The sequence below is a fragment of the Dermochelys coriacea genome, chromosome 1 (assembly GCF_009764565.3).
Source record: "Dermochelys coriacea isolate rDerCor1 chromosome 1, rDerCor1.pri.v4, whole genome shotgun sequence".
NCBI classification, from domain to species: domain Eukaryota; kingdom Metazoa; phylum Chordata; order Testudines; family Dermochelyidae; genus Dermochelys; species Dermochelys coriacea.
The window spans coordinates 252642269-252665531 of NC_050068.2; the positions used below are offsets into that span (position 1 = coordinate 252642269).

At 39.6% G+C, this 23263-nt stretch overlaps 1 protein-coding gene across 6 annotated transcripts in view; it reads left to right on the forward strand.

Moving 5' to 3' along the window:
• Window positions 1–23263, forward strand: part of STAB2 (stabilin 2) — a 134289-nt gene that overhangs the window by 25215 nt on the left and 85811 nt on the right. For 5 of the 6 annotated variants that reach the window (XR_006282895.1, XM_043519367.1, XM_038391817.2 and 2 more), the window contains 9 exons: window positions 5574–5707; window positions 10176–10258; window positions 11390–11539; window positions 13367–13510; window positions 15289–15351; window positions 15477–15596; window positions 16670–16723; window positions 17888–17968; window positions 19737–19889. Coding sequence is in view for 5 of the 6 variants with exons in the window: in XM_043519367.1 (XP_043375302.1) it covers window positions 5574–5707; window positions 10176–10258; window positions 11390–11539; window positions 13367–13510; window positions 15289–15351; window positions 15477–15596; window positions 16670–16723; window positions 17888–17968; window positions 19737–19889 (982 nt within the window). In the remaining variant the exon portion in view is untranslated. The remainder of the gene's footprint in view (window positions 1–5573; window positions 5708–10175; window positions 10259–11389; window positions 11540–13366; window positions 13511–15288; window positions 15352–15476; window positions 15597–16669; window positions 16724–17887; window positions 17969–19736; window positions 19890–23263) is intronic. The other variant, XM_043519369.1, reaches the window with a different exon arrangement.

The following is a 23263-nucleotide window of genomic DNA, read 5'->3' on the forward strand; positions in this document are numbered from 1 at the left end:
GCTGTTCCAGGAAGCACTCTAGGCAGCTGCATTCCACAGGGCCCTGGGCTGGAACCCGGAGTAGAGGGTGGGCCCAGGTTCCCCCCAAATCCTCCCAGCTCCTGGTCAGACACAGGAGGCATCAACCTGGACTGTGGGTTCAGAAAAATGGCCAAGCTGAGGGCTGCTGTGAAGCTCCAAGGTGAGGAAATCTGCCAATAAGCGCAAGACCCACCAAGGTAGAGAAGGAACTTTGTCACAACAGGCTATTAAGGAAATAGAGATGACAGAGCAATTCTCAGTGTATCACTGACAGTTTCTTTACAAAGTAACTTTATAAAACTTTGGAGCACATTAGCTCCTGCTACTAGTGCTTGGTACAGTGTAGGGAACAGCAAGATAATTGAGCATTGTGAGAAGAGAGTGTGCATATGCCATTGCATTTATATTGCTCATTTCTAGCTTGATCCAATGTCCACTGAAGTAAATGGGAGCTCTTTCACTGATTTCAATAGGTTTTGGATCAGACAAGTATGGTGGTATTGTAGATGGAGGCGCAGTATATTAGCAAAGAATTATACAGTATAATGCTACAGAGAATATGTACTGTACCTTAATGTACAACCTTAGAACACAGTATTAAAACAAAGAGATTTAAACGATAACTCTTTTTACCCTCCAGAGATATTGTAATATGATTGATGTTTGGTTCATAAGAGTTTATTTGTAGCATTGCTTTTTAGGATTACAATATGGTTGATAATACAGGGTAATAATTCCTGTCTGGTGTCAAAAATACTTTCCATATAGGTGTTCACACTTAGCATAAAGGTAATTCTCTTGGTTTAAGAAGAGGACATCTTATCAATTTTTTGCATTCTAGTGCTGGTTGTCCTTACAATACTAATGGAACTGTCCTATTATAAATTCCTGTGCATTTAGAACAAGTTTATACAGAATGTTCTTCTGCCCACCTATGGAGCAGGTTCCACGGCCTCTTCTTTGTGCCCCACAATCTACCTTGTGATAACAACACAGAAGTAGAGCTGGGTGGCAAACAGTTTTCCTATCCTGTGAGAGTTTTTGAGATTTAAAACAAAAATAAATTCTCAAAAAATTTCATAAACCAAAAATCTGAAAAAAATTCAAATCAGGTCAAACAAAATGTTTCATTTTCATAATTTTGAAATGGTTTGGTTTTGTTTTGACTTAATATTTTTATTTACTTTTTTTTCTACAAATTAACTTAGATTTCAAAACAAAATGGTTTCAAATCCAAAATTGAACTTTTTTCATTGAGAAAATATTGAAACTGGATATTTTAACCATTGGATTTTTTTTTCAAAATTAGTTCAAAATGGGAATTTCTTTAAAAAACAAATAAAATGTCAAACTTCGGCCCAGCACAGGACTTTCAGTTACATAAACCTGTAACATGGCCTGAGTAGAAGGAGCGGTAGAGAGTAGTAACAGAGCAATAAAGTACAGATCAGATCAGTAATTTATACAATAGGGAATGAAGCTGAAAATACTTGTAAATCCTTTGCCTTCACTGAATAGAGAGAAACAGATAACTATGACTTATTTCTTTAAAAGTCTGCTGGCCATTTCATTCCACAAAAGAATGGACACATGAATGGCATTACTTTCACCAAAGGGAGCAGAGGCCTGGGGAAAGCATGGAAAACTTTTAGTCCCTATATGAACAAGCGGAGCATTATGATTTTATTGGTAAGGAAGATCACAAAAGATCATCCATTAGGTGGGATTTTAAACAGAAAAAATTTAGAAAATTTTATATCTGGGCTAATTCTGAAACCAGCATTGCAACTCTGGCCCTACAGTCTAAACTAGTAAAAATAAAATTCACCCAACAAGAAAGCAGTAGAAAGTAAAATGAATTATGTCCAGGGGTTTTCTTTCATGCTTTATCATTTTGCCACTTGAACTTTTCAAGAGTTGAAGAAGGGTTTTTATTTTACATTTTCCAACTCAGAAAAAAACAAATTCCGCTGAACATCATTTGATTACATTCTGTGACAAAGAGAGAGATGGGAAGGAATTCTAGATGTCCCCACAAAGCTGGACATTTTTGAAAAGACTGAAACTTCCAGTTTGTAGGAAAAGCCATTTATAGTCAAACAAAAAAAGATTTGAATGAAAATTGTGATAGCTAGATGTGGGCACAGTCATAATAAAGAGCTACTGGTGTTGCTGTTGTATCACAAGTATAGAGGGAAGTGATGCCACTTCTGTGTTTGACTGTAGCTCAAATTTTAAACCTATTTGTCTCCAACTTCCAGCTCTTCTTCCTTTGTTAACACTTCAAAATAAGCTATTGTAGTGGCCCCGAGCTAGACCCAGAATGTATTGTTGCTCTCTCATAACTGGAAATTGTAAGCGTCCGTTGTGTCACCTCCTTTGCAGTTTGTTTTTTTTAATGCACAGTTCTACTGCTGGCCTGCTGCCTCAGTCACTTCAGTTTCCCGTGGAAGCTCTTTGCTTAGAGGAAGACACTGTACCTGTGGTTTGGGGGTTATAAAATAGCAGTAGCTTGGAAAATCAAGACTATTGCTGTCTATTTCTGTTCCCACATAGGTCTTTTCTGCACTAATGTTAAAAAAATTTAAATAACATTTCTTCAAGACAGAAGTTACATACAGCTATGTCGTTGAGGGCCACTAAGAAACTTCAGCTGGTGCAGAATATACTAGCTCAGCTAGTTAACTGGGCTGGTTATTGAGAGCACATTCGATTGTAACCTCTTTGGGGCAATGCCAAGCAAAATAGGGCCTCCAGTCCTTGTCCTCTAGCTGGAGCATATAAACCTCTTCCCTGACTTTTCTCTTGTGCTTTTTTACTTCTCTCTATTTTGACTCTGTTCCTAAAATAAAAAACACTGGTTAAGTAGCCACGCCTCTTTCCTGAATGCAGGGGCTAACCTCTGGGGGAGAAGCAGGGACACTATCTCTCTCTTCTCTGCTAAAAGGAGAGAGAGATACTCCCCCACAACTCCCATCCCTCCGCGACTGGTGCAATGAGTCTTCCCCATGCTGTTTCATTCTCACAACAAAGATTAAAAAATAACCCAGCCTGGTTTGCATTAGGCCTGCTCCTCCCTAGCTGTTCCCATCCTTAATGAAAAACAATGGATTGAAACAGCCCCATTAAAAGTAAAACAAACACATACACACACTGAAAGACTTTACAGATTGCACCAGCCACATGCTCCAAACAAGAGACAAAAGTTGTCCAATATAGGCAACTGCGTGGCTGCTCCCTGCCCCAACACACAGAGATAAATTAAGTAATTTAAAAGGCAAGGGAAGTTCAAATTGGAAGCTTGGCTCCCAAGCAGAAGTTATAATTGGAAAATATTTATTTCTGCAGCACCCAAATCCAAACCTAAAAATTGGCTTCTAACTCCATTCTGCACAGTCAAAGGTGGTATTTTTCTGAATAAATTCAATTCAATTTCAAACCACAATGCACAGCCCACATTTCTAAGCTCACTGTGACTCTAGAAACGACCACAAATGAATGTGGTCAGCAATCCCTTCCTTGACAAACCTTTGCTGTAAAAGAAGGCAGCATTAATTTACAAGTCTTAGTCTGATTTCTGTATTATTTCAAAAACTGCTTCTCCTGCCAAGTTGTTTCTCATCTTTTTTAAAGCCCAGATTCTAGGAAACTCTGAATTCTAGCAACCATAGCCTGAGACTTAGAGTCATAGAGTCATAGAATATCAGGGTTAGAAGGGACCTCAGGAGATCATCTAGTCCAACCCTCTAACTTGCCAAACCGCTCCCCTTTCCCCCACAGAAAGAAGGGTTCAGTCCCACATGTTTCAAGGCAAAGAGGATCTGTGCCTCTGCAGCAGATCTGGAGTCCCCTGCTCCCCACTCAGGCTCTGTGGCAGTGCAGATGCCCTAGGGATCCCCTTAGAGAGGGGGAGGGCTCACCAGCAGAGAGGGCCTCCCAAGAAAAGTAATAGAGCCATTTGTCTGTATTAACGTTCCTGCTGTTCTTCCACTGCATTGGTAGAGGGCAATACATGGGCCCTTTGATCACAATCCCAGATCTCCTCCCAAATTTCTAGTTCTCCAGACTCAGAGATTACTCTGTGGACTTTTTAGGACAAGAAGGGTGTTACCCTGGAGGCAGCTGTCACACATTTCCCCTCTGTACAGGCAAAGGAGATCTACAAGGGGGACAAAGCACCATCTGGTTCTGAATTAACACTACGCTATGTGTGTTTGTGTGTGTGTGATAAATATAAACAGGAGGTGGACACCTTGAGGTTGTTTGGTCATATAAAGAAGATTCTTTTGATTGTGTGGAATAATACTCCTTTAATGATGTTTGTAGAAGACTCAGCCAGATGAATCATTAAATTCAAGGCTCATCTGATAATGTAACTTGCTTGAGACTTAACTGGGAAGGGTGCTATTGTTGACTTTTTAATTTCAGCCATGGTCGCTGCTTAAACCACACAGTGGAGCCTGCAGGCAATCTACCAAGTGCAAAATAACAGTGGCAACATTAGTGAAGATGGCAACCTAGGAGGATTTTCAAAATCAGCTAATGATTTTGTGTGCCCAACTTGAGACACCTTAAAGGGGTCTGATTTTCAGAAAGAATTAAGCACCTGCCCTCTTAATAATCAAGCTTCTTCAAGGCGTCTCAAAGATGGGCACCCAAAATTGCTACTTGCTTCTGAAAAACCATGACCATTTGTGTACACTAGCAGCTACTCAAGAAACATTTGTGGTTGTGCAATTGAAACAGTACAAGGTCTAACATCCTCTGGAGGGTGGAGCCTCTAGTGGGCAACCTAATTGGGTATTTGAACCAATGATACATTCCATCCAGTAGAGGGCAGTAGTGCACATGTTGAGGAAAGACAGAAACACACACTATGAAAGCATGTGATTTCATATCATAATGACTGTAGAAGAACTATGCTAAACCATCAGTAATGTTGACAAAAATGACTTAGCTTGATAGCAGTATTTTAATCATCACTCCTTGGTTTGCTGAAAAGACATACACAAATAATTGCCAATATGTAACAGAGATACAATTTACATTATGGCAGATAAAAACATGGCTTCAAATGTATGTAGCTGTAGCTTAGTGATCAGTGAGCTCATATCAAACCTCTTTATAGACAAAACCAGAGAAGTTTAGGTTAAAGAATCTATAAAATCTGGCAAATAGACTTTAATTTTGCAACTGTATCTTTGCTTCAATGTCATATGGCTTCACTTTCATCACCTTGTGTGGTCTTGTGCGAAGATAAGACACAAACGCTGTTACTGCAATGAAGTAAAATTACTGCTTGTCAAATAATGAATAAATGTATTAACTTTATATGGTAAGTGACAGAAAACTGAGGAATCATTTATTAATCAAGTGCTATTTGACAGTCTGTAGAACTGATCAAAAAGGGAAATGAAATGTATTTGCAAATCATCAAAATTCCGGAATTCAGATAAGTGATTCACAATTTAATTAGCTCTTGTTAAAATTTTACTGACACAACAGTATCTGTATCCAACAGATGATGAAAGTAAATTTTGTTCTTTTCACAGGTGTACTTGCCAGAAGGGTTATGTAGGTGATGGGTTTGTATGCTATGGAAACATAATGGAACGCATCACAGACCTGAACACTGAACCAGGAGGACAGTGGCAAGGAAAACTGACATCTGCCATAGCACTCATTGGTAGGTACCTAAGGAAAAGAATGCAGATTTAGTCTGAAGAGCTGTCAGCAAAGAAACAACATTTAGCCTGAAGCCTAGAAACTCCCGAGACTACCAAAAAAGTGTGAGTGTCCCTCACTTTGTCCCTGTTAACTAGCCCTTGAGGTATCTAGTGTTTCATTAGCTTAGTCAGGCTGAGTGACAGCTGATTGCAAGGGAAGAATACCATGTGAATTAAGATAAATCTCAGCCAATTTTTGAAATTAAGAATGAGAACAATTTCTGCGTGGAAAAAGAGGTTCTTCTTCCACTGATCTCACTTGAGTCTACTCTTCTAATCACTTTGAGAGAGGGCTCAAAAAGGTGGCTCTTGGACTTCTTTATTTTGATACATTCTTCCTTTAGATCTCGCCTTGGTGGGCTTTCAGAGCACATGGGCTGGAGGACCTCCCTAATTTGAGGGATTTAGAAAAGAAAAGAAGACTCTCAGTTTAATATATTTGTTTAAGGAATACATTTCTAACTCTATTCCTTGCAAAAAGAGCTTTGAAAATGCAAACAGATGTAAACCAATCAATGGGTTGAAGGCTTGTCAATGATTTTTCACTAAGATCACAGGTAACTTTGCGTCCAGTCACACCTACTCACAACTGGCCTTTGGGGCTGGAAATACTATTGCCACAGGTCCTTCAAATCAGTGCATAGCCACTTCTATGGGCACTAGGACTGCGGCAATTATTAGCTACCTACTTATGGCTAAACTCTTCTACAGAGCAGACAGTAGGATTCTCTGACTACCTGTGGCAGCTCAGTAGTGTGAAAGGAAGCATAGATAGTTCAGTGGACTCAAAGAGACCGAGACCATGTCAAACTCAGCTCTGACACGGAGATTTTGTAGATAAGATGACACTTAGCATTTCCATAGAACCTCCTACTGAAAGCATTTTATAAATATTAAATGAATATAATCCCCCTATGAGATAGGTAAGTGTTCTTATCCTCATTCCACAGAGGCATAAAATGAAGCCCAGAGAAGTAAAGTGATTTTCTTAACGTCATACAGTGCTGTCAAAGATGTAGCTGAGTATACATGGAATCCTGACTTCCAGCATCTTGCTCTATCTACTTTTAATTCTACATTTACTTTGCTACCACTGTACAAAATAGCTGTTGTTGTACTGCATAGTGTCAAATCATACGTTATGCTGATGACACAAGCAAGACCTACCACCATATTTGGTCATAATTTTCAACCCCTTGCCAAGGCAGCTTGATATTTTGTGCAGTCTAATGATATCAGGAAAAAATATACAATCCCACAAGTGAGCTACAGCTTTGGCCATTATAAAGCAGATGTGCTGCTGGAATTTTGGCATTTCTGATGTTTTTAAAACTGTTACTAAAAGAGGAATGAGGGGAAGAGGCCTAGTGGGAAGTGGAGGAAAACAGGAAGGATGGTCACAGTGCCAGGAACTGCTGGAGAGAAGAGAGCAAAGAATTTGGAAGCTAGGGCAGATTCTTCATATGGAGTACAGAGCTGTGTTTGGTGAATAAAATGAAATGTGACTTATTTGTGAACTGCCTTTTATAAAGGAGACTGATGGGGAAAAATATCTAGGATGCTTTTGGTTTCGCAAAGCCAAACTCCATATCCAGGATGGCTTGCATCTGGATCCCATTTTATTGGAACCCAAAAAGTTCAGGTGGCTGAGTAAGCCAGTTATTGAAAGCCTCTCATGAGGAGAGCAACAAAAATACATCGTCTTCTGTCACAATCTTAAAAAATTGAAGCTACAGACCGATAGTCCCAAAATGATGTTACATGTCTGAGTTAAATCGCTAAAAGCAGGAAATACAGAGATAAATTATTTGCATAATCCTCTTCACTATGCCCAGTTATTGCAATAAATCTGTACAAGGTTCTGAATGCCTCTCTAAAGAAGAATGGGAAGACCCTACATTTGGCTAAGGATAAAATGTGGTAATATTTGCCAATAGGCGCACTTTTTGCAGTGAAAATAGGAATATTTTGCATCAGGATTATGTGCCAGAGTTTCACCTCATTTGTTGTGCTGTATATTCCCCTACTCTTGGTCCAATCTTTACCTATCCTATAATCCTTTAGATATGTCAGTGTCCAGAGGGACAGTGGGAATGACTGACATCAGTTTTAGGTGTCAGTAACATCAAATAGATGGCTTGAGGCTAGCAGGCACAGATATTGTTCAGTTATTTAGGGCAACAGAACCCTAGGGTGTGCTCCAAAAAAAAAAATCCAAAGATTGTATCATGACTCAAGCACAACAAAATTTCAATATGGTCCAAAGAATAGGGCACTAGACTGGCAGTCAGGGGAGCTGATCCTATTCCTGCTTCTGCCACTGACCTGCTGTGTAAGCTTGGACAAGTCACTTTCCCCTCTCTGTGCCTATGCTTTCCCTCCCGCCCTGTGTCTGTCTTGGCTAATTAGACTAAGATTGTCAGGGCAGGACTGTGTATCACTATGGACTATGCTGCAGCTGGGAGGTGGTATAATTCCCAGCTCAGGTAGACATATATATGCTTGTTTTGTTCAAGCTAATGGCAGCACGGGCAGCAGCCCATGCCAGCTCTCTGAGCATAGTCCATCCAAGACCCTAGGTTGGTATGTAACCCATGCCTGCTTCATGTGGCACTCTGTCCCTCTCTAGTGGCACCTAGACCAACTAGAGATTGATGAGCCTGCTACAGCCTTGGCTAAAGGACAAATATCTTTTGGTTCACATGTTAAGCTCCAGAGGTCCCAGGTTTGAACCTGGCTGATGACAACCAGGGTCTGTCAGTGTTACATGTACCCGGACAGCTAGCCTGAGCTGTCACCCCAGCCACACTACTATTTTGAGGGTAGAATGTATATGTCTGCCTGAGCTGGGAATTAAACCTCCCAGCTGCAGGGTAAACATATGTGTTTATATAGTGCCCAGCATAATGGGGCCGTGATCTTGGTTGGTGCTTTTTTGTACTGCTGTAAAACAAAATAACATTGAGACAACAAGGCATCTTTACTCTTAACCAATCCTGGGGCACGAATGTTCCCCTTCATTTTGCCAACACTGAAAACCTATAACATACACATGTTAACTGCACAAGTTACTTTGCTTTACATATTAACTGCGTGTTAATGTCTTTTAAAGAATAAAAAGACAACCTGCACATTCTGCATCTTCCAGTCAAATTACAGTATCTTAAACTATATTTTGTGTATTTATTCTAGAGTACACAGCACCTGTGATAAACTACAAAAAGACAAACGTGCTCTGTCAGTAAACTTTTACTGTTGTGTTATAATTGGAGTGAGGTGAATAACTGATTTTTTTGGTTCACTGCCAGTTCTGAAAAAAACAGGAAAAAAGTCATTTTAACCCAAATTGAATACAAACTTGTTCAGAGTTTTTGGTAAAACAAATATTTCGCATTGAACAAACATTTAATTCAACTGAAAATGTTTTGGTTCTCGGCATTTTTAAAGGGCTAGATTCACAAAATAGCTGGAGGAGGTGTTGGTGCCCCCACTTATAACCTTTAACTTAGTGGTTAAGGCACTTATCTGGGATGTGGCAGACCAAGGTTTGAATTCCTGCTCTGAAACAGGGACTTATCCCAGGGCTCCTCCCATCCCAGGTGAATGCCCTAACCACCAGGCTATAGCACCCTTCTCAGAGTGGCTCAGTGTCTTTTCTCGTATTTTATATACAGTGAAACAGCTTCAACAGGAGAGACTGAATCCCATCCCAAATTCAAATCTAGGTCTCCCACATCCCACGTGTGGTCCCCAATCACTGAGCTAAAGGTTACAGGTGTTCCTCCTTCTCCATTGTTGCTTAAGTCCCCTTGTGAATCTAGCCCCAAAATTTTTTTGGCAAATTCATGAAAAACTCATAAATTGTTTTGGTTTGAACAAAACTGCATTTTTCCACTCTGAAAACAGGGTTTAATATTGAAACTATTAATGTGCTTAACGATAGAATCAGTGCTATGAAACTGCTGTTTCGTAAATGATGTGTCACCGTGAATAGCAAATTAACTTTTATTACCTAGCTAGGTGTTCTCTGATATTTGCACTACCAGCAGTTAATTGGCAACTCCCCAGAGGGCCGGATTTATTTCAAATAGCAGGCCTGTTCCTGGACAGAAACTAATACAAGGCTGAGGAAACCCAGTTTTCAAGACTTGCACTGGGTTCTGTTCCATGGAAGCTGGATGACCAAAAACAGTTCTAAATATGCTCGCCTCACCAGATATAGTAGGTACAGTGATGATTTGGATTTCATCCATAATTTGCTGCTCATATTCCAGGTCAATCACCAAGTTATTTAGCTGTTAAATTTTAACAATCACAGGTGTTGTTGTTCTGGTTTTTTTGGTACTGACAGTACACGTTACATTGTACAGAACATAGAATACACAGTTCCTCATGGTATTCATTTTGTCATTTGTTTTTTCTTGTAAGAAAATGTCTACGAATGGCCTCTAAGTAGCCTGGGACCATTTACTGTTTTACTGCCAACAAACAAGGGATTCAAAGGAATTAATGTAAGTGTGTGTAGGGGGCGGAGATTGGTTGGTGGGGTTTTTTTGGGTTTTTTTTTAAATGTCAAAATCAGATTTGTGTTGATTATTTTAGATTCCATAGAACCTTTTCAAGCTAGTATGGTTTGAAACTGTAGAACACTGATTGTATGCGTCTAGGAGTCAAAAAATAAACTTTCACACTTGAAAGAGAAACCAAAAAAAAAAGTCTGTTTTGAGACTAAACCTGTGAGGTAACATCTTTTATTGGACCAATTTTTGTTGTTGAGAGAGACAAGCTCTTGAGCTTACACAGAGCTCTTCTTTCAGTCCCCTCTTTATTTTTTGAGTCTGGCTATAATGCAATGTTACTTTAAATCTTTAGGTTTTGTTACTTCCATTTACCCCTGCACATATACAATTAAAAAAAAAATTCTAAGGCCAAGATTTTCAAAAATGAATGCCTAAAGTTAGGCTTCTAAGCAGGGCTGGTCAAAATATTTTCAATGAACAAATTTCTACCAAAAACAAAAAAGTTTTTCATTTTTATGGAAATTTTTCACACTATTTTTTCAGTTTTGTTTCAAACTGAAACAGATTTTGGGGGAAATCGTCCTACATTTCTCTCCCTTTTTTCCCCCCACTGGGATAGGACTGGGATGCAAAGGCAGAGAAAGTGGAGGGAAACAAAACACAAAAAAATGAATTTGATTCATTCCATCAAAAAATTCACAATTTTGAAGGAAATGAAAATCTTTGCAAATGTTTCTGTTGTAAAAAACAACAATGAAAAATTTTCAACCGGCTCTATTTCTGCATCTATATTTAGGTGCCTAAATAAGTGACCTGATTTTCAAACTGTTGACCATCAGGCTATTCCTTTGAAGTCAGTGTGACTATCATATGCTTAAGAGTAAGCATGGGTGTAAAGTGCATGTGTCAGAGAGACTCTCATTGATGTCAGAGGGCCTTGGATCAGGTCCTGAAGGCTCCTCATTTCAGGAAGTACTATGTACTGAATTAATCATATGGGATTCGGACACATCTATTGCTAAAATAGATGGACAGAGCATGAGCTCATGGGGTCGGGGGGTGTTGTTTTTTAACAAAGCCAGTAATGTAAAGAAAGAAATCACTGTCTTTTTGCTCTTCTAGATAAAGGACCTCCTGAGCAATAAGGACAATGCCCAATACTTTGTAAAACTTCATATAATTGCTGGTCAGCTGAACACCAATAGCTTGAATAAAACGGATACAATTTACACATTGACTGGAAAGCCAGGGGAGATATTAAAAGGTGACAAGGTAAGAGTGTGTCTAGATTTTGCTATGACAGTAGCACCAGCAGGGGACTTCTTGCTTCTTTTATTTAACAAGGAGAATGGCAGTCCCATTCAATCTGAGACAGCAGAGTGCAGTTAGATTTCTGGCTAGGAAATGCAGTCCTGTACAAAAGCCAGAGTCCAAACATTGCAGAGGGCTAGCATGAAATCCTGGCCCCATTGAAGTCAACAGCAATGCTCCCATTGACTTTGGCAGAGGTAGGAATTCACTCTTAGAATTCCAGTGTAACTTAATGGGTAACGAAGAAGCTTTTATTTATTAGTAAAGATGTTCTCTAAAATAAAGTCTTTGTAAACACCGAGACATGACTTGCCCAGACAGCACACTACCCTCCACCACAGTGATGAGCATGATACAAGAATCTCAATCAAATAGTAAGGAAAACAGAGTGGAGACCACTCAGATGGAGATAGAAGATTGCAGACAGAGTCCTGTAGGTCTGTATGGAGGAGAGAAACCACAGCGGAATTACAGACCCTCTGGTCCACTGAGCCACAATTTGGTCACCCTTTTGAAACACATATTCAAAATAAGTCATCAATATAAATAAAATCAATATGGCAAGAGTACTCTGAAAAAGGTGGGGCAAAGTGCATCCCTGGTGCAACTCCAGTGATGTAAATTTGGAGTTTCATTATGGATGATTTAACCTCATATTTTCATATGGATGTGTACTACATTTAAAAACTCTTTTTAAGAGCAGGTAGTGTTGTTCATAGCCAAACAAATCTCTCTTGATTTCTTACGCCTGTATGATTGAAATCCAGCTCTCCTTATTTTTTTCAGTAGATCAGTAGCATCTAAGGGTACGTCAGCACTTAAACCGCTATAGCGGCACAACTGAGCTATAGTGTGTCAGTGTAGACACTACCTACAACAGAAGAATGAACGATGAAGTGAGCTGTAGCTCACGAAAGCTTATGCTCTAATAAATTTGTTAGTCTCTAAGGTGCCACAAGTACTCCTTTTCTTTTTGCGAATACAGACTAACACGGCTGCTACTCTGAAACCTACAACAGAAGAGATTCTTTTGTCAGCATAGGTAATTCACTTCCCTGAGGGTGGTAGTTAGGTCAATGGAAAAATTATTCTGTCAATCTAGCGCTGTTCTACACAGAAACTTTGGTTATCTTAAATACACCGGTCGGGGAGAAGGGGGGGTTCCAAACCCCTCTCCCCCCCAGCGCGATACAGTTATGCAGATCTAATTTTCTAGTGCAGACCAGGCCTAAGAAAACAGATCTGACTTATTTTTTGTTTTAAACAGTCATTCCATTTATAACAGGAAAGCGCAAATGAAGTCTGAGGCTTGTGAGGTTTCCTGCAGATTTCAGTACAAAGCACGATCAGCAACATTTTGTTGTTTTAAATATATATAAGGAAATGGTTTATATTCCCTCAGGACTGTTGGAGTTTATCATTTAGCTGCAATCACACTTTAAATGCTTTCCTGACAGATTTTCATTAGCATCTGTTATCAGAGCTGTGTTACTGTAAAGTTAAATCCTGCCCCTTACCACTAGGCTAATGCTCTTCACCATCCTTGCTTCTCTTCTGAACTTTGCTGTCCTGTAAACAAGCAATATAGGCCATATCCAAAGTCCGCTGAAGTCATTGGGAATCTTTTCACTTCCTTTGATGACTTTGAACCAGGCCCTAGCACCTAATAGATTTAAATTTCAGATGATGACCCTGAATGGTATATGCTGTATGCAATACAGACTCCCCGTAGAAATGCAATGGCTCCAAGACAAAAGGACTCAGCACCTATACTCTGGCTTGTTTTAGGACAATCAATTAAAAATTAGGATTCAGGGAAGTAAGAAGAAAGGAAAACTCTTACAGGGGGATATAATTGCTTCCAATGGAATTTTGCACATTATTGACAAAGCCATGGACAACGTGGAGCCAACATTTGGGAGCAGTAAAGAGGTGAGGCCTCATACATACAAGTGTCAGCAGGATTTTTTAAAAATATTACTTTTAAATGAATTTAGTACTCATGAAAGATGCCTGATGGAGAGCAACCGTACAAGTTTCCTCACTCTACCCTGCCAATGTGCCTCAACCCTGACCTGCATGTAGGGTGACCAGGTGTCCAGTTTTCAACCAGAACACCTAGTCGAAAAGGGATCCTGGCAGCTCTGGTCAGCACCGCTGACCGGGCAGTTGACTGTCTGGTTGGCGGTGCCACACAGCAGGGATGGGAGGCTTCCTGCTAGTCTCTGCCCTGCGTGGCTCACGGGAAGCAGCCAGCATGTCCCCCCTCTGGGTTCTACACATAGGGGCAGCCACGGGGCTCTGCATGCTGCCCCCACCCCAAGCTGGTAACCATGGCCAATGGGAGCTGCAGGGGCAGCACCTGCGGGCAGGGCAGTGCGCAGAGCCGCCTGGTCGGGCCTCCATGTAGGAGCCAGAGTGGGGACATGCCACTGCTTCCGGGAGCTGCTTAAGGTAAGCGCTGCCCAGAGCCTGCACCCCTGACTCCCTCCCGGGCCTCATTTCCCTACCCATGCTCCCTCCAACCCTCTGAACTCCTTGATCCCAGCCTGGAGCACCCTCCTGCACCCCAAAGCCCTCATCCCCAGCCCCACCCCAGAGCCCACAACCCCAGCCTGCACCCCGACTCCCTCCCAGGCCCCAACTCCCTGCCCCAGCCCCAGCCCCAATCCCCCTCCCACCCTCTGAACTCCTTGATCCCAGCCTGGAGCACCCTCGTGCATCCCAAATCCCGCATCCCCAGCCCCACCCCAGAGTCTTCACCCCAGCCAGAGCCCTCACACCCCCTCCTGCACCCCAGTCCCCTGAGCCAACCCAGTGAAAATGAGCGAGTGAGTGAGGGTGTGGAGAGCAAGCGACAGAGGAAGGGGGGGATGGAGTGAGCAGGAGCAGGGCCTCGGAGGAGGGGCGTGGCAGGGCAAGGGTGTTCGCTTTTGCATGAGTAGAAAGTTGGCAACCCTACTTGCAGGGACAGCCTCCAAAGTAACAGGGGGTAATGTAGTTTTCATTCAATTCAGACATTTTTTTCTCTGCTGAGATGATCAATTAAAGGGTCAGTTGTAATGATGGTTTTTGACATGGACACCTGGCCACTGGGAACTGGACTAAAACCATCAACACATATCCCAGAATGGCCATTAGATGGTAGTGACTTTTGGGTAACTCCTGACCTGAGTTAAGTTCAACCAGCAACCAAAATACTGAAGGCCATGATTTTGAAAAATGACCACTAATTTTGGGTGTCTCCATTTTTCATTGCCTAATGTCAGATATCTTCTCAAAACACCTGTTCTGTGCGATCTTGGGCAAGATATTTAATTTCTCTGTACTTCATTACCTTTCTGGGAAACACAGATGATAATCCTTCAATACTACCATCCTTTGTGTGCCTTGTGGATTTGGAATGTAAATTCTTCGGGGTAGGGCCATCTCTTACTATGTGAAAGTACAGTAACTTGTACAATGGGGCTCTGATCTCAGCTGGTGTGTCTGAGCCCTACAGCAATACAAATAATAAAAACAACAAATACGGTCAGGTGTTTAATGACTGAGACTCATTCAAGTATTTGTAAACAAGGATTTTATGAGCATGAAAGTATATTTTACGATTGATAATACACTTAAGATCATGTAATACATTTTAAATGCATTAGTTATTTCATTTCTAATTTAACTATAATGTAACACAAACATTAAAAATACATTTTTAGGAGACCATAATGACAGTGATGCAAGACAATAGAAGATACAGCCGATTTAGAACCATGTTAGAGGTAAGAATATAGAAGTGGAATTCTATAAAGCTATTTTAAATGCACAACAAAGCTAGTATGTAATTATGTAGTATGTAATTTCCCTTTTGTTTTTTTTTTTAAATAAAAAAAACAAACAAAAACAGAAAACTATCCTGGGACTGGCTTTGGAGCAGGATGGTGGACCTTACACAATCTTTGTTCCAAACAACAATGCTTTGGATAACATGAAAGATGGAGCACTGGACTACCTGCTTTCTACAGAGGTATAACTCTTCAGACAATGCAGATCAATACAGATTCTTATATCATAGGTATCTTTTACAGCTTTGGTGCCTTTTTCTGAGGCATCAGAAACAGGATACTGGGTTAGATGGGCCTTGGATCTGATACAGATGGTAATTTCCATGCTTCTAAGCAGCTTTAGAATGGAACTTTCACACTAAGGAACAAGAAAACAACATTTTCAGAATCTAGATTTATCTAATCCTCCTTGTGGTTTTTGCTAATATCTTCATGTTTAGGCAAAAATGTCCTCACCCCCTTAATTCGTCTTCTCCCCTTCTACTTGCTCCCAAAGTGAAGGCTGGAAAATTCACTGTCCTACAAGTTCCTGACAGAAAAGGCTAGATCAGCCCATCTCCTTGAAAATGTAGAAACAAAGTACAATCTGCTGAATTCTTCCATCCAAGGGTTGGGGTGCAGAGTTTCTGTCCCATACAGAGAAACACACTGGCTACAGACCCCTGCTCCCGTTCCGATTTCCTGGTAGCATGGCTCCATTGAAACCATAGTGACAAGGCTTTCCTGGGAGATGACCCCAGAGACTCTTTAAAGGGAGTTTTCACAGCACAGAGGTGACTCTGAATAGGAGTTAATGCAGCTTCAGGCTTCATTACGTTTTGGATACATTTACTGCTGCTGGAGCTGGGAGATGATACATGTCCCTCACTAGCACCTCCCCAACCCTTCCAACTTCATCTGTGTGGAAAGGGAAGATCAACATGGGGGTGGAGGGGGAGGAGGTTTCCTCTGCACACTGATCCTAGGGAACATCTAGCAGGAAATGCACAGCAAATAAAAGGTCGCTCCCAAAAGGAAATGTAGGTGAATGCACAAGGACACAGACCAGATGAGACAGACTCTAGGACAGACTAGATGCAGTGAGGAGAACACTGTTTAGATTTCAGGGGAGCATCACTAATAATACAGACATTTTATTAGGTAAATGACTCAGGTAAATGATAAAAATATCTTTATTTTGTCAGTGCTGTGTTAAAGCAGATCAGATTTGTGCTGGCTGCACTGGGTTAAAAATATCCTTTGGCCATTTGTGCAGGGTTCATGGAAACGTCTGGAGCTCGTTCGATACCACATCGTTTCTTATGCTCAGGTTAGTGTAACTGCTTGGCTGTCCTGTCCTGTCCTATCACTGTTCAGGCTATCTCCAGGAAAGCAGGATTCTGGCCATGCAGTATGATTTCAAACATTCTGCATCGCTGAAAGCAAAAGGTTGCTCTAAACACAGTTTCCATTCAGTTTTCAGAGTAGCAGCCGTGAATCTCCTCACTGTATTTTCCACCAAATGCATCTGATGAAGTGAGCTGTAGCTCACGAAAGCTTATGCTCAAATAAATTTGTTAGTCTCTAAGGTGCCACAAGTCCTCCTCTTCTTATTCCATTCAGTGTTATTCAACTGGGTAGCACATGGGGTAAGACTGTCTTCACTGCAAAACGGGCGTATTTTTTACATAGAAACGCCACACTTAATGTAAACTCCTAATGGAGACATAATACTGCAGTTTTTATCTGATGTAGCTAGTCAGCAACAACTCCAGATAGGGTGCTTAGCATTGACCTCAACTAGCTATATCAAGATAAAAACTACTTGTGCCTTGTCTACTCTAGGATTTTAAATCAAGATAAGTATTTTGATGTAAATACACCTTTTTTGCCACTAAGATATAAGCCAATGGACGACAGGATCACATCTTGCAACTGGAACTTGCTAAACTACTGATATGTGAGGTGGTACATAATTTGGCTGTGTTGCCTCTGCAGTGCTAACAGGAATAAAAAGAAGGGCAAACCTATCTTTGTCACTAAAATAAGCACATATGACTCTGAACCAATGCTATTAAGATTGATGCCTGCCTGGTTTAGAGGGAGTGAGGGTTTAGTTTAAAGGGTTTAGAGGGAGTGAGTTTGTCAATATCTAAACAAGTTCCGCAGTTCTTCCCTTTTTCCACCAGAGTCAAAACAGAAGACCATAGAGTCCCATGACATCACACATGTTTGAGGGCCTCATCCCCTATCTTGCTGCTGCCCCTGCTTCCTCTGCACCAGGCTGGGGAGAGGAGTCTTAATAAGCTCGGTACAGGCCATGCATATAGTGTCCAGATGGGAGTCCCCCTGTACTGGTCTGCATTAGGGCAGCCCCCAGCTGGATTTCACCCCCCTTTCTTCATGATATACTTTCATCATTTTGTTAACAATCAGCTTAAAACCCCCACCACACATTCCTTTGTTTATTTTAAATCGCTTTTACTTATTGCAGTTGGAGGTTGCCAGTCTCATCTCCATAGATCACGTCAAGACCATGGCTAGGCAGTTCATCTATTTTAACACGACCAGCAATGTAAGTCAAGGAGAAGTCAACTTTTTACTGATAAACTTTTCTCTCTGATCCACTCATCCAGTTACTTTAGGTGCAAGTGAAAAATTGTTGAGCCTCAGGCTCATCTCCACTAGAAAAGCTTTGCCAGTATAGCTATACCGGTATAGCTATACCAGCAGAGCCTTCTAGTGAAGACAGCTTACACCAGCAAAAGGAGTTCTTTTGATGGTATAGTCAAACCACCTTCCAGAAGGACAAACTATACAGGCAAATGGGCTCTTTTTCCATTATAGCTGAGTCTATGTGGGGGATTTTATTGCCATAGCTATGTCAATCAGAAGTGTGGATTTTTTCCACAACATAGATATGGCAACAAAACTTTGTAGTGTTGAACTGGGAAGGGATCAAAGGAATTTCCCATTTGAGTGAGTGGAAAATTCACAGCATTCCACTCCCAGAGCATTTCAGGGCTCAGCACTATGAAAGACACTTAAAAAATACAAAATTATTGTTCGGATGGGTTTGTCAGGAAGCACTACAAGTATTTTTTTAAGACTGGGCCAAATCCTGAGCTCCTCCTTCAGCCCTGTCCAGTTGAGGAAAGTAAGGGTGTTTTTAAAATGTGTCCACTAACATATTTTAATTTAACATTTTTAAATATTTCTCAGCACCAAGTGTAGACTGGGTTTAATACTTTTAAAAATGTTTTAGCGGGTCACGATGAACCCAGTCAACACGTTTTTGAAGGTATTAAACCCTGGCTACACTAGGCGCCACATTTTGTTTAATAAAATGTTAGCTAACATGTTTAAAAACATACCTCTCTCCCTAGCCTAGACCTACCGTTAGTTTTCACTCAATATTTCATCAGGTAGATTCCCATCAATTTCAACTGGAGTTTACATGAGTAAAGACTGAGTGAAAACTTAGGCCAAATCCTGAGATCTTTGCTAATTAAATAAGTGGAAACAAAATTAAAGTCCAGCTTATGTAAATTTCTAATCTCTAACATACTTTAAAAAAAAAATAGTGACTGCTCATACTCTTAGTTCAAGATGCAGCCTTTTCATCAGGGAGCTATAAATTAGTCTCTTGAAAATGCTTTTGGTGTGCAGTACATTTAAAAGAAAAAATACTGTAGGTACTTTTAGTAAGTAAAGCTAATTGATATATAAAACTTCCTTACATTGTTCACATGCAGTAACCAAAATTGTGTTATGGATGAAAATTAGATCCGTATAAATAATTTACCAAAGCAGACTAGTAAAGAGGGCTGTTCAAAGGTCAAGGAGCATGGATGGAATTCCTGAGTTCTAATCCTGGTTCTTCCACTGATTCACTATGACCATGGACAGATCACAAATAGGGCTGTCAAGCGATTAAAAAAATTAATCATGATTAATTGCACCATTAAACAATAGAATGCTTTTTATATAAATATTTTTGGATGTTTTCCACATTTTCAAATATATTGATTTCAGTTACAACACAGAATACAAAGTGTTCAGTGCTCACTTTATATTTATTTTTATTATAAATAGTATTTTTCAATTCATTTAATACAAGTACTGTAGTGCAATCTCTTTATCATGAAAACTGAACTTACAGATGTAGAACTATGTTTTATTTTTGAATGCAGTTATTTTTTGTACAATGTAAAACTTTACAGTCTCTAAGTCCACTCAGTCCTACTTCTTGTTCAGCCAACAGCCTAAAAATAATGAAATTAGAACATTATGAGGTAGTGGTGTGGTAGTTTTCAAAGATTTCAAATTCTTTTATTTTGCAGGGACAAATCTTGGTGAATGGTGAAGAAACTGAAGAAACAGATATTGTTGCCAAAAATGGTCGAATATACACTCTTTCAGGTGTTCTTATTCCTCCCTCAATTGTTCCTATTCTACCACACAGATGTGATGGGAGAAGGAGTGAAATTAAAATGGTAAGGAAAGCCAGTACAACAAGGTTTAAGACTATAGCCACTAAGTACTCCATGTATGGTACTTTAATCTCCTCTTTATTGCAACATCAGAGAAATCAGCAATAAAGTATGGTTACATTTTGGATACTATACACAGCCCTGCAGACAGTACAGTATGTAAACAGGTCAATTGCCAGCTAGAACCTCAGGTGAGCACATCCCGTCCCATCTCAAGTTCCCATCCAGTTTCTATAGCGACCCTTTAAAATTAGTTATCTTCCCAGTCAAACAATCTACCTCCCAGAGTTCCACTTGTGCTTATACCACTATGTAGCCACTTTTAGTTCCCATGGTATACCAGTATGTAGCCACTTCTAGTTCCCATGGTAACTTTTTAAGATCAATCATTTTATGACACATGAAGAAAATACAGTTAAATAAATACAATATATGGACTTGTCTATGCTCCATTTTGCACCTTATTTTTTCAGATTAAGAAACAAAACCTATTGCATATTTCAAATAATTGAGTTCCCCACAGCATACTCAGTTTGAGTAGCACATTATAGGGTTGTACGCTTGGCAGCAGTGATAGTCTGGTAAGGAGAAGAATAACTGTCAGACAAAGCTTTTTGTCTGCTATAGGTGTTGCTTTGATCATCTATTCTTGGATCACACTCAAGTACATATCTGGGCCAAAGACATTTCTGACACAGTGATACAATATGGCAAAACAATTACAATCTTCACTTACAACAATCCAAAAACACAATTCTGAAGCAAAACCTCAGCTGCGCTAGACAGCATCCATTTATAATGAAATGAAATGAAAGAGGTGATGATAAAAAGCCATTAACCAAGGTAATAACAACTAAGTGCCATGTGTGCAGTATAATCATAAACTAGGCACAATGTCACACAACAGTTCCTGGCATGGAAATTGAGCAACACCTAAAATACGTTAGTGTTTCAAATTCCTTAAACAAAACCTTTTCACCTAAGTAGGATTCATTTCCCGCATTGATTAACACACATTGCAACAATGATAAGTAATATAAAGGTGGGGATCTATGTGACTAAGTTTTCTGGCTTTAAAACAAAAGTAACCAAAAAATAAAGCTACCGACCTTTTGTTACATCTGGTATTTGCGTTCTGGACTGGGTATCAGAATACCTGTGTTCTGTACTTGGGTCTACCATGGACTTCTCTAACTTCATCTCTCTGTACCTCAGCTTCTCTCTCTGAGAAATGAGAAGAATAAATTGTAAGGTGCTTTGAAATGTATGGATGAAAAGCAATGTTATGTAGATGTATTATTATATTAATAAGAACGCACAATCATGGGCAGCAACAAAATGTGCATCCCTAAGGTCCCAATAATAGCTAACATTAGAGCTGCACAAATGTTTCAGTTCAGATGCCAAACAAAAATTAAAATAAAAAAAAAAGTTGTTTTGGGTCAAACAATATGTTATATTCACACCAAAATGAGGGGTAACCTTTTTCTAAAATAAAACCAGGTAAAATTCAAAATGAAATGTCATTTTGAATCAAAAAGTCAAAATGCTTAATTTAAAAAATGTCTACATGAAACGTTTATACCTTTTCAGAATTTCGGTTTGTTTCCCTGCCTGAAACAATTTGCCAAATTTGATGTGAATTCCTGAAATGCTTGGGTCAACTCGAATCGGCATTTTCAAAAAAATAATTTTTGTCCAGGTCTAGAACCACATCAGGATTCACACTTGGTTATTTGAATATTTTGAAGCCTGGAATACATACCCACAGTGTCATTCCAGTGCTATTCCAGTCACTAACTGGCATACTTTAATACCATTAGAGCCAAAATGAACCATGGAACTGTTCTTTCATGAATTTCAGGAAGTGTGTAGGTTGTGCAAATCAACAGTACTGTCAGCATCAAGGGAGGCCATGTCAGCCAAGTCTGGACTTGTAACAAAGACAAAGCCCTATCCGGGAAATGAGCAAATAGGTGAATTATATGACATTGAATAGTTGAAATATTGGTAGCACTAGAAAGAATTGTGTTCTAAATAACTATAGGCCAGATTTACAAAGGTAAAGTGTTAGTGGGATTTACAAAAGTTCCTAAGCGGATAAGGTGCCTAATTCCCATTGATTTTCAATGTGAATTGGGTATCTAAATCATTTAGGAGCTTTTAAAAAAAAAAGATCACATGACACTTATCTGCATCCTAAATACCTTTGTAAATCTGGTCCTGTGTTCCTATGTGCATTGTATAACATTGTAGATGTGTTTCAGAGTAGCAGCCGTGTTAGTCTGTATTCGCAAAAAGAAAAGCAGTACTTGTGGCACCTTAGAGACTAACAAATTTATTAGAACATAAGCTTTCGTGAGCTACAGCTCACTTCATCGGAAAACATGGAACATTTTAAGGCTTGATTCTCAGTTCTTTCACAAATAAAATTCCCACTGTCTCCCATGGGAAGTCTGTGGACATAATTACTTTAAATCAAGCTCTTAAACATTATGGAAAACATGAAACATCTTGGACCATCACTCAGAGATTATTCTAATTTCTTTCTGAGACTAGGGGTAACATCATCAGTCATGAATAGTTCTCAAGTGGGAACCAGGGAACCCTTTTCAAACCTTGACAAACTCAATATCCTCCCTATAGAATACTTACTAAAGCTGGGTGAAAATTTTCAGACAAAACTTTTTCAACAAAAAATGCAGATTCAGTGTCAACTGAAACATCTGGGTATCCAAGTTATTTTGATTTAAAAAATAATAATTCTGAAAAGATAGAAACATTTCTACATTTTCCAAAAAAGTTTCCATTTTTCAATTTGAAATGACCTTTTGTTTTGAATTTTACTTAATTTTAATTTTAAAAAAGGTAAGAAACCCTCAAACACAAAATATTTTGTTCAACCCAAAACAAAATTTTAGACTTTTCTAGTCCAACAGAAAAAATCAAACAATTTTTAGGTCAACCCAAAATGTTATTATTAATTATAATTATTATTTTGGGTTCAGTCAGCAAACCAAAAACTCAGTTATTCACATAGCTACCATCATTAGTAGATGTTGAGTTTTTATGACTCCTCATCTTGAAACCTGCCAGTTGATTCTAAATCGTCTCACTACTGTAGCTGTTAGTCTCTGTCATTGCCCAGGCAATGCTAAACTAACCATTTGTGACAGTGAGCTAAAACGTGATAAGAAAAGAGTGATGATCATAGCTGGATTATGGCTCAATGTAAGATTTATTATATGGATACAGAGAAAATATTTTTTCTCTTCGCGCTGGATATGCATGAGATAGATCCCAAGTTAATTTGCTAAGGTTGTCTTCCTATGAGTTATATAAAACATCTCATAAATATTGAAATATACAAATAAGGC